The 15,415-nt window shown below is 41.9% G+C and overlaps 1 protein-coding gene and 1 pseudogene across 4 annotated transcripts in view; one reads left to right on the forward strand and one right to left on the reverse strand.

Annotated features, from left to right (window-relative positions):
- The window catches only part of LOC137805026 (kinesin-associated protein 3-like), a 36,095-nt gene extending 21,146 nt beyond the window's left edge, over positions 1–14,949 (reverse strand). For 2 of the 4 annotated variants that reach the window (XR_011080190.1, XM_068604677.1), the window contains exons 1-5: positions 14,200–14,257; positions 13,474–13,605; positions 12,990–13,147; positions 7,577–7,638; positions 7,143–7,284 (exon numbers count right to left, since the gene is read on the reverse strand). Coding sequence is in view for 3 of the 4 variants with exons in the window: in XM_068604677.1 (XP_068460778.1) it covers positions 7,143–7,284; positions 7,577–7,638; positions 12,990–13,147; positions 13,474–13,605; positions 14,200–14,246 (541 nt within the window). In the remaining variant the exon portion in view is untranslated. Of the gene's footprint in view, positions 1–7,142; positions 7,285–7,576; positions 7,639–12,989; positions 13,148–13,473; positions 13,606–14,199; positions 14,258–14,530; positions 14,703–14,816 lie in introns of those variants that run through there. The other 2 variants (XM_068604685.1, XM_068604694.1) reach the window with 2 other exon arrangements.
- LOC137802113 (uncharacterized) lies at positions 1,674–2,898 on the forward strand (annotated as a pseudogene).
- Positions 14,950–15,415: the final 466 nt, after the last annotated feature.

Consider the following 15,415-nt stretch of genomic DNA (forward strand, 5'->3'; position numbering starts at 1 on the left):
CCTGTCTCCTCCTCTTACGGTAGGCGTATTGCATCACTTCCGGTTCCACCGTCTGTGTGTGTTAGACGATAACGTAGTTGTCTCAGATCCAGCTAAACCAAACTGTAATATTTTTCAGCACAAGCGGCTAATTGTCCATTGCACATATTGCATATCTAAACACTCAATTCTCTTTTTCTTTAGCAAATCGCTGCTTAAATCCAACTGTCCTATTTTTCACTTTGTTTGTAGTGCTAACGCGAGCTACCTTACTTGACTTAGCTGTTAGCGATGTCTTCCTCCTCTCCCTCGCCTGCTCTCTCCTGCTCAGCGTGTCGGATGTTTAGCTGTTTGCCTGCTTTTTTTGATGATAATGATATATGTAAGAAGTGTAGTTTATTTGTTAGGTTGGAGGCAGGTATCAGTCGGTTAGATGCATCGAAGTTAGCTACATTAGCCAGCCCACCCCCCCATCGTCGGTGCGGGCCAACTAGCCGTAGCTCCCGTTAGTGGTAGCTGTTCCCCGACAGCCCCCAAGCAGCCGAGGGGCTGGGTGACTGTTCGAAGGAAGCAGAAGTCGGGATCTAAGCAGTTCTCTGGACACCCCAAGCCTATTCAAGTTTCTAAAGCCTAGTTCATGCTTCTGCGTCACGTCGACGGCATAGGTACGCCGTCGATGTGACGCCGTCGTTGAGCATTTAAAGTTCTGCGTCGAGGGACCGCGTTGCTCTGCAATTCACCGCCATGCCGCCAGGTGTGTGTGGCTTTGTGGTTTCAGGGGTTTTAGAGTCCAAGCTCATCAAAATTGAAGATCAAATGCTTATATTGTAAATGTTGAAGTGCAGGCGACAGAGAAGACTTGCGGAGATGGTCTGTACGACCACTAAAAAAAAAAAAAACAACTGCCGGAAATTACGTTCTGAGCGGACCAATCACAGCGCTTGTGGTCTGCGTCGACGCGACACGTTGTTAGGATTTTGAGGAGGTGCACGTCAGGCTACGGCGTAGGGGTGTGCGTCAACGCGGTACATACGCCGTAGGTACGCCGTCGACCTGACGCAGAAGCATGAACAAGGCTTAACCGTTTCTCCCCACTGAGTGGCGCTGAGAATCCACACATAATTAGCAAAACTGAGAAACCAACTTTGATTATCGGCAGTTCCATCGTTAAGAACGTGAAGACAGTGACGACAGTCAAATGTATTTCTGGGGCCACGGCGGGCGATGTTGAGTCTTACTTGAAACTCTTGGCTAAAGATAAAAGTAAATACAGTAAGATTGTGATACACGTCGGCGGTAATGACTCCTGACTTCGCCACTTGGAGGTCACTAAAATAAATGTGGAATCGGTGTGTGCCTATGCCAAAACAATCTTGGACCTGGTAATCTTCTCTGACCCTCTCCCAAACACGGTGACTGATGAGATGTATAGCCGCATGTCAGCATTCCACCGTTGGTTGTCACGTTGGTGTCCAGCAAACAATGTGGGCTTCGTAGATAACTGGCAGTCTTTCCGGGGAAACCCAGGTCTGATCAGGAGTGAAGGCATTCATCCCACGTTGGATGGAGCGGATCTCCTTTCTGGTAATATGACTAAGTTTATTGGTCGACTTCGTCCATGACAGACCAGACAGAGTTGTAGTTTTACACACCTCTCTGCATCCTCTTTAGAGCAGTTGCCCACCTTTAACTCTATGGAGACTGTGTCTGTGCCGCGGCCAGTTAAATTAATTTATTTAATTAAATCAAAAGCAATAAAAAGAGGAGTTATAGAAAATAATCTCATAAAAGGTTGAAAACACTATTGCAACAGTGCAAGACAATAGGATAATTAAATGTGGACTTATAAATATTAGATCTTTATCTTATAAAGCTGTATTAGTAAATGAATTAATATCAGACAATCATATTGATTTGTGCTGTCTCACTGAAACCTGGCTGAGGCATAATGAATATGTTAGTCCAAATGAATCTACTCCTCCAAGTCATACTAACATTGAGATTCCTCGAGGCACTGGCCGGGGAAGTGGAGTAGCTGCCATTTTTGACTCGGGGCTGTTAATGGCTCCTAAACTTTGATTAAATTACAATTCATTTGAAAGCCTTGTTCTTAGTCTCTCACATTCAACCTGGAAAACAGTACAGCCGATTCTGTTTGTTGTAGTGTACCGGGCGCCAGGTCCGTATTCAGAATTTATATCTGAACTCTCTGAGTTCTTATCAAGTTTAGTCCTTAAGACTGATAAGGTTATTATTGTAGGTGATTTTAATATTTATGTGGATGTTGGTAATGATAGCCTTAATGTTGCATTCCTCTCATTATTAGATTTAATTGGCTTCTGTCAGAGAGTACAGGAACCGACTCACTGTTTTAATCACACTCTCAACCTTGTTCTTATATATGGTATTGATATAGAACATTTAGTAGTGTCTCCACAAAATCCTCTTTTACCCGACCATTGCCGTATAATTTTTGAGTTTATACTACCAGATTTTACGGTCTTAGGCAATAGTTTTTATACTAGATGTTTAACTGACAGTGCTGTTGTTAGATTTAAGGAAGTGATTCCTTCTGTGTCTGATTCATTACCATGTCTCAATATAACAGAGGACTCCTGTGTTAACTTTAGTTCGTCCCAGATTGATCATCTTGTTGATGGTGCTATTAACTCATTAAGAGTAACTCTGGACTCGATCGCTCCTCTAAAAAAGAGGACTATTAAACAAAGGAGACTCGCTCCATGGTATAACCCTCAGACCTGCATATTGAAGTTAGCATCCTGGAAGCTTGCGCGCACATGGCGTTCCAATGGTCTGGAGGGGTCCCGGTTAGTCTGGCGGGATAGTTTGAGAACATATAATAAGGCCCTCGATCAGGGGCGGATTGGCCATAGGGAGTACTGGGAGTTTTCCCTTTAGGCCGGACAGTAGAATCCAGCGGTCCAGTGGCCCTATGATAGGCCCAATAGTCGCAACTAGTGCTGCTAAGAGCAGAAATATAATAAACATGTTTGCTGCTGCTGGGGCCGGCGGCGGTGGCGTAGCCTCCGGCTCCGGGGCTTTGGCTGCGCCGGGTGCGGCGGGTCCCTCTCAGGAGGAGGTGTCGTCAGAGAGTGAAAGTGAGGCTCCCGCTGCCACGGTGATACAGGAGGGGGAGGAGGAGATTGGTGGTGGTGATAGCAGGTGTGTGTGCTAGCTAACATGTTGTGGATAAACACTCATTCACTAAATGTTCAGAAACGTTGTCTATGAACTTTACTTGACATAATAGATAGAGTGTGGTGTAAGTCTAGTTCTAAAGTGTTGAAAAATAATATACTATTAGAATCAATTAACCACTATTTCATGGTGGTGTGGTTTGAGCATGCAGATCTGCTTTTTCACAATTACAAATCAGGTCACCAGGCTTAAAGTGTCAATACACTTTCTTCAAGCCCACCGTCCAATTTGTTCAAATATGCTTTACCTTTTTATTTTCTGTCAATGTTTATGGTTTATTGTCCTTGTTTTTCTTTTTTTGTACACTTATGTATGGAAGTTTTTAGATTAAATTAAATCAAATAAAAGACAAGGAGACAATGACCCATTTCACATTATACAGTTAAAACTAATAAAACACTGAATAATAATTAAACATACATATTAGGGGTGTTCAAACATATTCCGTAATTCCTAATACTATTTCTCTACTTTTCACGTCCAGGTTTGTGCCCAGTACATCATCTCGCTCACTAGAGACCCCAAGCCCACCCATTGATTATATTATTAATATTATTCAGTATAGTAGTGTTATTCAGGGCTTGTGTGATTATATGTACGTCAACAGACCGAGTTGGCACAGTATCTGCGCGCGGATTGTGGTGGGCCAGTCTGGAACAAAAAGTCCAGGGCCGAATTTTTGTCCCAGTCCAGGCCTGCCCTCCGTAATGCCAGAGGAGTCTATTACTCAAAACTAATAAACAAAAATAAGAATAACCCTAGGTTTCTCTTTAGCAGTGTGGCCAGATTGGTTGAGAGTCATAGCTCTGTGGATCCATGTATTCCTACAGAGCTTAGTAGTAATGATTTTATGAATTTTTTAATGATAAGATTCTGACTACTAGAGGCAGGATTGATGATCTCCTGGCCTCTGCTATTGCCGGTCCATCCTCAGGTGGGGTGGACTTGGAGGCAGCGGTGGGCTCTGATGTGTGTTTGGATAGATTTTTTCCCATTGGCCTCCAACAATTGTCTTCCATGGTTTCAACTTCTAAATCCTCTAATTTCTCCTGGACCCTGTTCCGACGAGACTGCTTAAAGAAGTTTTGTCTTTAATTAGCACCTCCCTATTAGATATTATTAATGGGTCTTTACTAACGGGTTATGTACCATAGTCTTTTAAAGTGGCTGTCCTTAAAACACCCACCCTCAATTTAGAGGTATTGGCTAACTATAGACCTATTTCTAACCTTCCTTTTCTTTCTAAGATACTGGAGAAGGTAGTCACAAATCAGTTTGTATGACTTTTTACATACTACTAGTTTATTTGAGAAGTTTCAGTCAGGATTTAGAAAGCACCATAGCACAGAGACGACACTTGTGACAATTGTAAGATTACTGCAGTCTCATTTGACTGTCAAATACTTTTTGTCCACAAACCTTACTCAGTTGCCAGACTAATGACCTTTTAGTTGCATCGGACAGGGAGGGGACTTGTCTCTGTACTTGTCCTGTTAGACCTTAGCGCTGCATTTGACACCATTGACCATGACATTTTATTACAGAGATTAGACCAGTTGATTGGTATTTGAGGTACAGCATTAAGCTGGTTGAAATCGTATTTGTCAGATCGATATCAGTTTGTTTCTGTAAATAATAAAGCCTCAATGGCCACTGCCGTTCGTTATGGGGTTCCTCAAGGTTCTGTACTTGGACCAATTTTATTTTCCTTATAAATGCTTCCCTTAGGGAATATTATTAGAAAACATTCAATAAATTTTCACTGCTATGCCGATGATACTCAATTATATCTACTGATTAAGCCAGAAATCCACCAGGTCGCTAAACTTCAGGCGTGTCTTCAAGACATAAAGATCTGGATGACCTGTAACTTTCTGCTGCTAAACTCTGATAAGACCAAAGTTATTTTACTCGGCCCAGAACACCTCAGAAATCAATTATCTAATGATGTAGTTTCTCTGAATGGTATTGCTTTGGCATCCACCACCACCGTAAGGCATCATGGAGTTTTATTTGACCAGGACTTGTCCTTTATTCAACATATAAAACAAATTTCAAGAATTGCCTTTTTTTACCTTGAATATTTCAAAAATCAGACATATCCTGTCTCAAAATGATGCAGAAACGTTAATCCATGCATTTGTTACTTCAAGACTAGATTACTGTAACTCCTTATTCTCAGGCTGCTCTGGTAAGGCCCTTGGGTCTCTCCAGTTGATACAGATGCTGCAGCTCGTGTATTAACGAGGACTAGAAGGAGAGATGAAATTACTCCTGTATTAGCTGCTCTCCACTGTCTTTCTGTAAGATGTAGAGTTATATTTAAAATCCTTCTCCTCACCTATAAAGCCTTAACTGGTAATGCACCATTATATCTTAAGGAGCTTATAGTGCTATACTACCCAACTAGAGAATTATGTTCATTGAATGCAGGGTTACTTGTGGTTCCCAGAGTCTTAAAAAATAGGTTGGGGGCGAGAGCCTTCACTTCTCAAGCTTCTCTTCTGTTGAATAAGCTTCCACTTTCAGTCCGGGGGGCAGACACGGTCACCTCATTTAAGAGTAGACTTATGACTTTCCTCTTTGACAGCACTTCTAGTTAGACCCCAACTCCAGGAAGCCTTCTTTCAGAGGTTGGGTCAAACAACTCTCCTCTAGATTCGTGAGGGTATCCACCCCGTGATTCAGTCAGAAGGCCTCCTCCCCCTGTCACTAGATATGCTGCTATAGCACTGAAGTCTGGTTGAATGAGGTGGAGATGTGAAGGACAGCTGACAGGTATCAGCAGCGGCTTTGCGCGATTAATGTTCAATCCGAGGACGCTGAGCTTGCAGCGCGAGGCTGCCAGTAGACTGAGCGTCTGTGAAGCTTTGCGAGGCAACTCAGCTACTCGCTGAAGCAACGCTGCTCAGTAAGAACAGAAACTACAGAACAATAAGTGCTTTCACGTCAGGCTTCACTCGGCAAATCGTCTGGTCTACGGTATCGCTCGCGCACATAAATCTATCGCCTTCCAAGTAAAAGCCCCTCCCCCCCGCCCCCAAAATGCAGTTAACGCATGATCAAATAATTAACGCTGCTAATGGATTGAAAAGTTAACGCGATATTAACGAGTTAACTTGCTCAGCCCTTGTGTATATATAGCATGGGGAAATAGCTAGGGGTAATTCTAGACTCCACGCTGACCTTTTAGAGCCATTTCAAAAAGGTAGTGACCTACCGGTACATCAAATTCAACCTACTAAACTTCAGGCACATCAGAAACAGTTTGACAGAGAACGCAGCCAGGACATTCCTACATTCGATGATCTTCGCACATTTAGTGTACTGTCTGACGAGCTGGTCACTCACGTGCATAGCAACACTCAAACCTATAGAATCTCTGTATAAGACAAGAAACTGCAAACCCATCATCACTGCCTTCTCAAACCTGTCCACCTCACTGGACGCTGCCCCAAGTGGAAGCTTATGTTCTGCAACAATATTTGGACTATGAACACCTAAATTAAAAGATGCATGTAGAAAGAATGAAGTGGTGACAATAAGAGGATGTGGACATTTCTTGATACCAAGATGCACCACGACATGGACGTGTTGCTCTGCATCGATGGAGTGGCAGAATATCTGGAGCTTTTAGTAGACAAGTTGTTGTTGTTGTAATGTTTATGGACTGAGGAGGCTCACATACATATTGCTACTGAGTAGATATTATACACTGTTGGGGCAGTTTTCTAAATAGAAAGGGAGCTCAGATTCATCTGACTGCTTGTCTTTCTTCATGTGCAGTAAAATAGAAATTATAAGTATAAAGCAAATCTTCCCAGACAGATAATACAGACACACCCTTAGATTGGCTTCAGCTGAACAGCGGTAGCTATGGAGTAAAAGAAAAGATGCATGTGGACGGAGGAAGGAGCTTGCTGAACACTGAGCCTGCGGAGTACCGTTATGTAGCAGCTCCTCCAGGTTATCAGGGTTGCGGGCGAGCTGCAGAATGAGACCAGAGCCTCTGATCTTCTCTGGGACGCCTTCGTACAGCAGTTCAATGTACTCATCCACTCTGGTGACACTGGCTTCCTCATCCAACTGCACAGACGAACAGGAAGCACAGACACGCACGTCATTGACATATAACAAGGCATGAACCAATAGAGCGTGATGTTTGCTTAAAGTTTTAGACTCTCAGCGGTGGTGTATGACACAAAGGCCTCAAATCAGATTAGAGAGAAGAAGAGCAGTCATGAAACACACAGAATTACATTTACAAAGTTTATTTATTTAGCGAATGCAAAGTCCTTAACAAAGTGATTAAACTTAAAAAGCTGTGAAGGAACAAGACACATGAACAAACCGCAGAGTCAGCGTTTTCATTCGTTACCTCCATTCCTTCAAATGGTGTCAGCTCTCTGGGTTTCACTATTCTTTTCTCTTTTTTCTCCGCTGGCGACACAAAAACACAAAGAGACAACGGAATGAAAACATTACAGAATTACTTTCAAGGCTTGAACATATGGTTAATCATTGTATGTATGTGTAGCAGCAGTTATTGAGTTTAAAAAAAAAAAATTCTACTGGTATGCACCGTTACACCATACGTTATCTAAAAAAGCCCTTCAACGTAAGTGAAAGCAACTAGTATCTAGTGATGACAATTTTTCGCAATCGCAACTTTTTTTCTCTCTTTTCATTTTAATGCTCTTATCAATATGAAAAAGTGGATTGGCTTGCTTCATGCAAATGTTTTATTTTATTGAAAAACAACTGCCAAACAGGATAGTACAAAATAAAATCAGAAAGTGCAAATTTCCGGTAAACAAGGTAATTACCATCAAGATTTACCTGAAACAAGGTTTTTGGGTAAATCGTGTGTTTGTGTCATTGTTTTCTTGCTGTCCCGCTGAATTTAAGCATCTTTGAATTTCTAGGTACAAAATAATTCGAAGGGCTATTTGTTTTATACAAATTTCCTGAACAACAAAGTTGCACAGATCACCTTTTAATTATACTATATGTGAACTGTCTGATCACATATCAATGTTAATTATTCCTCACAATAATTATTAACAATTTCCACAACAATGATGATAGGAAAAACATGTTTTTATCACTTTGTTAGAAAAATGTAAATAAAAATATATCCGTGCAAAAATAACTAATATTTAGTTACTACTAAATAGCTTATTGTGGAAAACAATACGCTATTTTTGCAAAACAAAACAGAATAGGTGCAGATGTGTGAGCATCAGGTTGCATCAGTGGCTTACTGAGCTGCTTTCCTCTACACATCTTACATAAACGGGGTTTTAGATTTGATACATACTCTCAATTAATGCTTAATGAGCTGAGGTCTGTTTTCTGATAAAAGACGCAACAGCAGAAAAGACCTCACGAATATCTCATGAAGATTGGCTTTTGGCAAAATGCCAAGAATCGGCGAGTCGCGCATGCGCAACAGCCTGTTAACGGCATACGGTGAACTTTTAAAATCAGCATTTCCTCTTGCGCCCAGAGACTCTCGATATAGTCAGAAACGTTGTTCATCGAGCTCCAGGCTGCAGCCTGTTGGTCTTGACCCGCATGTACATGAACTGTTAGGCTTTAAAACTGATAGCTGTTAGCTTGAAATGTTGTTAGCTTAAAGCAGCAAATCCCATTGAAAAGCACGCAGCATATTTTTCGCCGCTCTCTCTCTCTCTCTGTCTCTCTGTCCACTGTGTGCGTGTGTGCTCACTTGTGTGCACGCCGTGTCTGTGTGTGTGCTCTGTGCGTGCGCGTGTTCGGGGCGGACCTCCACTGATTGCGATACAGAGCAGAGTTTTAACGCGACCATGGTTGGTTGATAACTTTTTTTTTTGATGAATTTCTGTTTGTTTTTTGTTTTTTTGAACACGTCTCGCGGGCGACTCACGTGGTCCCTGCGGGCGACAAGGTGCCCACGGGCACCGTGTTGGCGACCCTTGTTTTAGACGGTCAACTTGTGCGTTGACTGGACGACTCCCTGATTTTGCAACTATAGCGCTTGTTACTTTACCTGTAATTGAGAAAATAAATTTCGAGAACGAGAGAAATTGTCGAACGGAATTCTTCTGGAGGCTACACCAGGCTTTCAATAATTATACACGCTAACAGTCATTAACATAAAGGTGAAAAGTAACGTTTGCGCGAAAAAGTGACGGCAAGGTTTTTTGAGGTTACAGTTTTATGTAATTACAAAACTTAAGGGTCATTTTTTTTCTGTTGGATAGATCTCTTCTCTGAAGTTAATCAACGTTGTGGTTCCAGAGATCTTGTAGAAAACATCACTAGATCTTTTTTTTTTTAAAATCATTTCCTAGTCTGATAATGGATGCAGCAGGTTTTTTTTTGGGGGGGGGGGGGGGGGTGAGTGGAGAGGGGAGGGAGGGGGAGGCCATGAGGCTCAAAAGGTTTAAGATGGATGTTAAAGACAAGCAATTGATTAACTTTATACAAAAGCAATAAGTGCTTTTCATGTTTCCCAATTCAGTTCAGTTTTTCTTCCTGAGGTGAGAAAAGTCCAATCTGTGTTAGCTTAAACAAGTGCACTGAAGTCTGGTTGAATGAGGTGGAGATGTGAAGGACAGCTGACAGGTATCAGCGGCGGCTTTGAGCATTCACGATTATTGTTTAATCCGAGGACGCTGAGTTTACAGCGCGAGCCCGCCCTGTAGACTGACCGCCTGTGAAGATTTGTGAGGCGAGCGACTCAGTGACTAGCGGCAGCTGAAAACAGAAACTACATAACAATATGGGCTTTCACGTCAGGCTCAAGTCGGCAAATCGTCCGGTGAGGCTACGGAAGCGCGTGTGCACACCTACATATATTGCCTTAAAAGTAACCCACCCCCCGCCACAAAAAAGGCAGTTAACGCATGATCAAATAATTAACGCTGTTAATCGATTGAAAAGTTATATTACTGCGTTAACTTGCCCAGCCCTAATGCGCAGTGTTTGCCCCCCTGAAGAAACCCGCCGCCCCTCCTGTATTTTCTCTATAGCGCCAGATCACAAAATGTCATTTACGGCTCGCCTATAGAACAGATCTAACAGGTCTACACCTTATTCTGTTATTAAACAAACTAAACGTATTTTATTGATTGGATCTACACAACAGCTTGTCATTTCTGTCTCTATGTGGTCGCGCGTTAACACTTCTCCTCTCCTCTCTGTATCGCGCACACCGTTGTTCCGTCCCGATGTGCAGAGACACGTGCGCGCACACAGGTGAGTGCTGAGCACAGCAGCAGTCAGAGAGCGTAGAAAAACATGTTGCGTGAAAAGCAGTTTTAAAACGCGTTTTAAACGCTCCCAGGTTGAAGGTGAACAGTAGCCGTCCTGCAAGGAGCACCGGAGCAGCTCTCTGAACCCGAGCAGCTCTCCTGCAAGCCAAAGTGCTCGTGTCTTGTACCAATATTGAGCTACTGGCTTCACACATTACAAAGTACACGGACATAAAACTAAGTTATTATTAAATACATGGAGAAATGCCTGGACCTCCGGGTAAATGTTCATGGTACGCCGTTAACAAGTTACGCTGCGCATGCGCAACTAGGCGATTTTGGCCGTTTTGCCACAAGCCAATCTCAGTGAAGTCTCTGTGAAGTCGTCTTTTCTACTGTTCCGTCCCTTAAAACCAAAAAAAAAGACCTCATCTCATCATGGATCATGAACTGAGAGCAGCCGTATCAAGTCTACAACCCTGTTTATTAAGAGTTGTAGAGTAAAGCAGCTCACTGCAGCCACTAATACTGATACAACCAGATGCTCACATATCTGCACTCTCATTCTGTTTTGTTCTGCAAAAATTTGCTTTTATTTTTCCCAAATGAGCTTTTTAGTAGTAACTACATATTATTATTTTTAGCACAGATAGAACTTTATTTTCATTGCATTCAAGTGATTGCATTTTTTTTCTTCATTTTTTGGTCTGAAGGAGCAATCTGGGTTAATTGAATGTTATTGTAATTTTCTTTATTCTGTAATTTATAAAAGCACAGATGGAGTCCCAAAATTCTGTTATTTACAGAAAAAGTAATGCTTTTGGTGTTTGTGTCATTGTTGGTGTCGTCATCATTGTCCTGACTTTCAAGTTCTGACGTTCAAACAAATCCTGTTAAGTTTTCTGATTTGTATTTATTTATTTATTTTCATTGTTAAGATTTTTTTGCACTGTGAATTTGCACTGTCAGTTCTGTTTTTGTAATAAAAGGTTGCAAATTAATGCTTTAAAATTATAATTTCTTTATCTGATTAATCGAAAAAATAATCAACCGATTAATTGATTATTAAAATATTCGATAGTTGCAGCCCTATTTCTGATTCAAACCTAATGCCAATATGGAACTTGGTACCGGCAATCAGGCAATTTATAAACTTTGTCTGATGAAGATGGCAGCAACCGCAGGCAACACATCTAATCTACAGGTTGTAGACAATAAAGGAACCCGCAGCGATCAGAGAAGACATGCAGCCATCCGACTCAGACATTGAGTTTCATGGACAAATATCTTTTCTCGTGAAATACAAGCTTACTAGCCAGTGGGAAGACGCTCTCAGTATGGCAGCACTACGGTTAGGTACCGAGAACTTGTGCTAATATGGCACCGGTTCCAAGATGTCCGGTACCTACCGGACCGAAACACAACGTGGATTTCGATGCTTCCTTTTGGAGCCTAAGCCTTTTTTTTCTACATTACTTTGTAATGTTGCACGGTATACCAATACTAAAAAGGTAGCGCGGTACCCGTACATTAAAAACAATAGGATTTAGCATATTTTTTGTATCGATACTTTATTAAAATAGCGCGGATCAGAGCACAGTGACTACTCTGCTCCCTCTCATGTTGCTGCATGCAGGTAGGCCTCAAGGGGGCGGGGCTACCAGCGCGCACACACGCAGCGCGTTCACAGAGTAATCGCTGGGGAGTGCACAAGCTTTTGCCGTCCTATGCTTGTTGGAACCAAGCTGTCGTCCAGTAAAGCGCTCCAGTTGATATTAATGATGACCTGTTGTCCAGTAAATCAGCAGAGTTTGTAGAATATAATCGTTTTTGAGTGAAGTTTTGTAGCAAACGCTCCCTATCAAGCCACCTTATGCTGGTCTGTTCTTTTTTTTAATAAATAAATAAATATATTGTTTATAGTTTGAAGTTAAAAAGTTTGAAGCTGTAGTTTGAAGTGTTTTGTATGTATATTCATAGTATACTTTAAACAGTTCATATATTGTTCAATTTGAAGAATAAATGACCCTGGCAATAAAAATCGGTTTAGGCACCGGTATCGTTTTAAAGGTATCGATTTAGCACCGGTATCGGGAAAAAAAAACAACCCAAACGATACCCATCCCTAGGCAGCAGTAGAGACTCTACAATCTCCTCCTCATGTAGTCAACTATGTAGAAGTAGATCTACGTGACTGAATAATGTACCGCGGAACACAGATTTTACTTTCCTCTGTCGTCACATGTTTATCGGTTTTGAAATGTTTGCAGACTAATGAAACTATCTGCTTTACAAAGGAATGTGTTGAGCTAAGTTTACAAGCGCCCATATTGTGTTGTATTCCGTAGGCTAGAGAAGGAGAAGCATTAGCTAATATGGATTCCAGAAGTTGCGTTGCTAGATGTCCGTTGCAAGAAAGCACGATCTGCCTTGAGGTCCGGTGCCAAACTAGATGAATGTAACTAATTTAAGTTGGTCGATAGCTTTGCGATCAAATTCCTGATGGTGGATGTTTAGGTACATTAGGACTCCACTGATGGTGATGGGGCTGACCTTTGCCGTCCACGGGTGATGACTTCCTGTTCTGCAGATAGTAGAGGAGCTGCTCCACCTGGGTCAAACGGGACGAAGGGATGAGTTTACACTCCTCCACCACTTTCTTGGCCAAAGCTACCACATCTGTGCTCGGAGAAAGACTTTTCACTCGAATACTGGTGGGAGGAAGAGAGGACAAATGAAAGGTTGATCTTCAGCTGTTTATTTTTTCTTACAGCTTTTAACAGGTTTATAAGAATGCAAGATTGAGTATGTGAAAATCAAAACTTAGTAACTTCCATACCTGCAACAGAACAGAAGACCATTGCAAAAACAAATATGAATTAAAAGAGCTAGAGAGCGTGAAAGTTAAATGACAATTAAGTAATTCCTTTAGAATTCAATTGGAGAAAGAAAAAATGATGGCGGAAGAGAAAAACAACAAACCAAAGACTCACTGGAGTTTATTGAGTTCTATGTAGGAAATCAAGAGTGCACTCACATTTTTTGCCCCTCCTTTCGTTCGCCCAGCATGTGACCTCCACCTTCTCCCAGTATGGAGGCCTCCACTTCATAGTGGACCACAAGGGCCTTCTCTGTGGGATGGACATCCAAACTGCCCGCAGTCACTTTGCTTTGGGTCATAATGGACAGACAGTGAATTAAACAAAAACGTGTAAGACTCAAGTGAAGTAATTTGAAATACATATTTTATAACCCTGTATTGGGCGAAAGTTTGAAGTCAGTGGGGTCATTCAACGTGACGTCTGCCGTCAAATGGGTCCCCTTTTCCACATTTGGAACGTAACGGAACGACATTGCTGAGGTTCATATCCTAAAGCTTGATGACTAAATAACTCATTTTAAATGCTGATAAATCTAAGGATAAAAAAATAATGGAGATAACGTTTTTAACATGTAACCATCAACCAAAACAATAAGGACATACGTGGGAAGACACGCCCAGACAGCGACATAAACTCACTGGCTGCGTATGATTCCATAAAGAAATGGAAAATAATAAATCACAGCTGCGCTCACACGCGTTAACTCCGACACACTTGAACTAGTTCAACACAAGACAGATAATAAGCAGCACCGGGCACATTCGCTTGCTAGCTGTGTTAGCTGTGCTAGCTGTCAGCCAGATATCCCATCCCCCTTCATTGTGGGGACGTAATGTCAAACCCTGTTTAACGATCGGTCGGTTTAATGGCTTTGTGGTTACCGGCGAAAATATAGATCGGTAGAAAAATGATATAGGTTTCGTATCATTTTTTGAAGGTCTTGTGGTCGACTCGGTATAGTTCAAATTCAACACGTAATACAGCTTGGTTGTTTTTACCGGTACACACAGATAATATGAGTTAACGCTATCTTGTAAGAAGGGTTGTTGTGTGAGAGACGTGGCTGTTGAAGCGAGCACGCCGCGGTGGAAAATGCTAAGTTTCTTCACGTATGTGTTTTATATGTGGATTACGTTACATGCCGAATAGATTGGTGTGTCATCCTAGTTTACAAGTGCCCTAAAGACATCTCACTCGTGCTACTAGCTTTACCCAGCGATTAAGTACATATGAAATGGCCCGAAGTTTGACGAGTGGCTGATGTGGGCTTCTCTCCGTGCGGTGGAGCCGTAGGCATCACGGCTCACCAGTCCCGTTGTGACTGAATAAGTCTGACCTGGGTGCTGATTAAGGACCACCACTAGAGCTGACACACGGTGCTGCCATGTCGTTATTATATTACCGTACACGGAGTATTGTAGTAAGGTTAGCCATCGTTACTTTTCACCCCCAAAATAATATTGAAATAACGTTAAGTTCGTTCTTTGTTTTGTCTCACCGTTTGAGGTAGCGCGCGTCATCCTGCATATTCAACAAATATAGTTGATGTTTTAGATTTTGACTGAACTGCACAGCTCGGTTACATCTAACGGACCCCTCAAATCACGATCCTAAAAATCCGCGTGCTAATCGCTAGCACCACTGACAAAACAGCAGCAGAGGACTACAAACATGGGCTCCACACTGGGTTAATAGTCCCAAAGTAGAGACTGTCAGGCAGCGTGTATTTCCGTGCATCTTACAAATACTACCTCAGTTCAAACAATTGGCATGAGATAATAACCATAATGTTTACTACAACACTTGGTCATCTCGAAATCAACACAGTTTTGCATTGCTCAGCAGGTTGAGTGGCAGCAGCTGCCTGTGAGGCTGAACTTGGGAAAAGGCATACCCTATAACTCTATTACGTTAAAGTTAACTTTCTGGCTTTCAAGGCGTTCCAACGTATCACCCGTGAAGCATAAAATTAAGTACTTTTTTATTTAGGAAGTTGCCAAACAAATGACTTATTTTTTAAATTAGCTTTGACTATACACATTGACTATTGCAACAATCAGGGGTATATGTAGGCTTATACTCCACACTATCAGCACT

This window comes from Clinocottus analis, unplaced genomic scaffold (assembly GCF_023055335.1).
Source record: "Clinocottus analis isolate CAN_PGR_092001 unplaced genomic scaffold, fCliAna1.0.p SCAF_11, whole genome shotgun sequence".
Classification (NCBI taxonomy): domain Eukaryota; kingdom Metazoa; phylum Chordata; class Actinopteri; order Perciformes; family Cottidae; genus Clinocottus; species Clinocottus analis.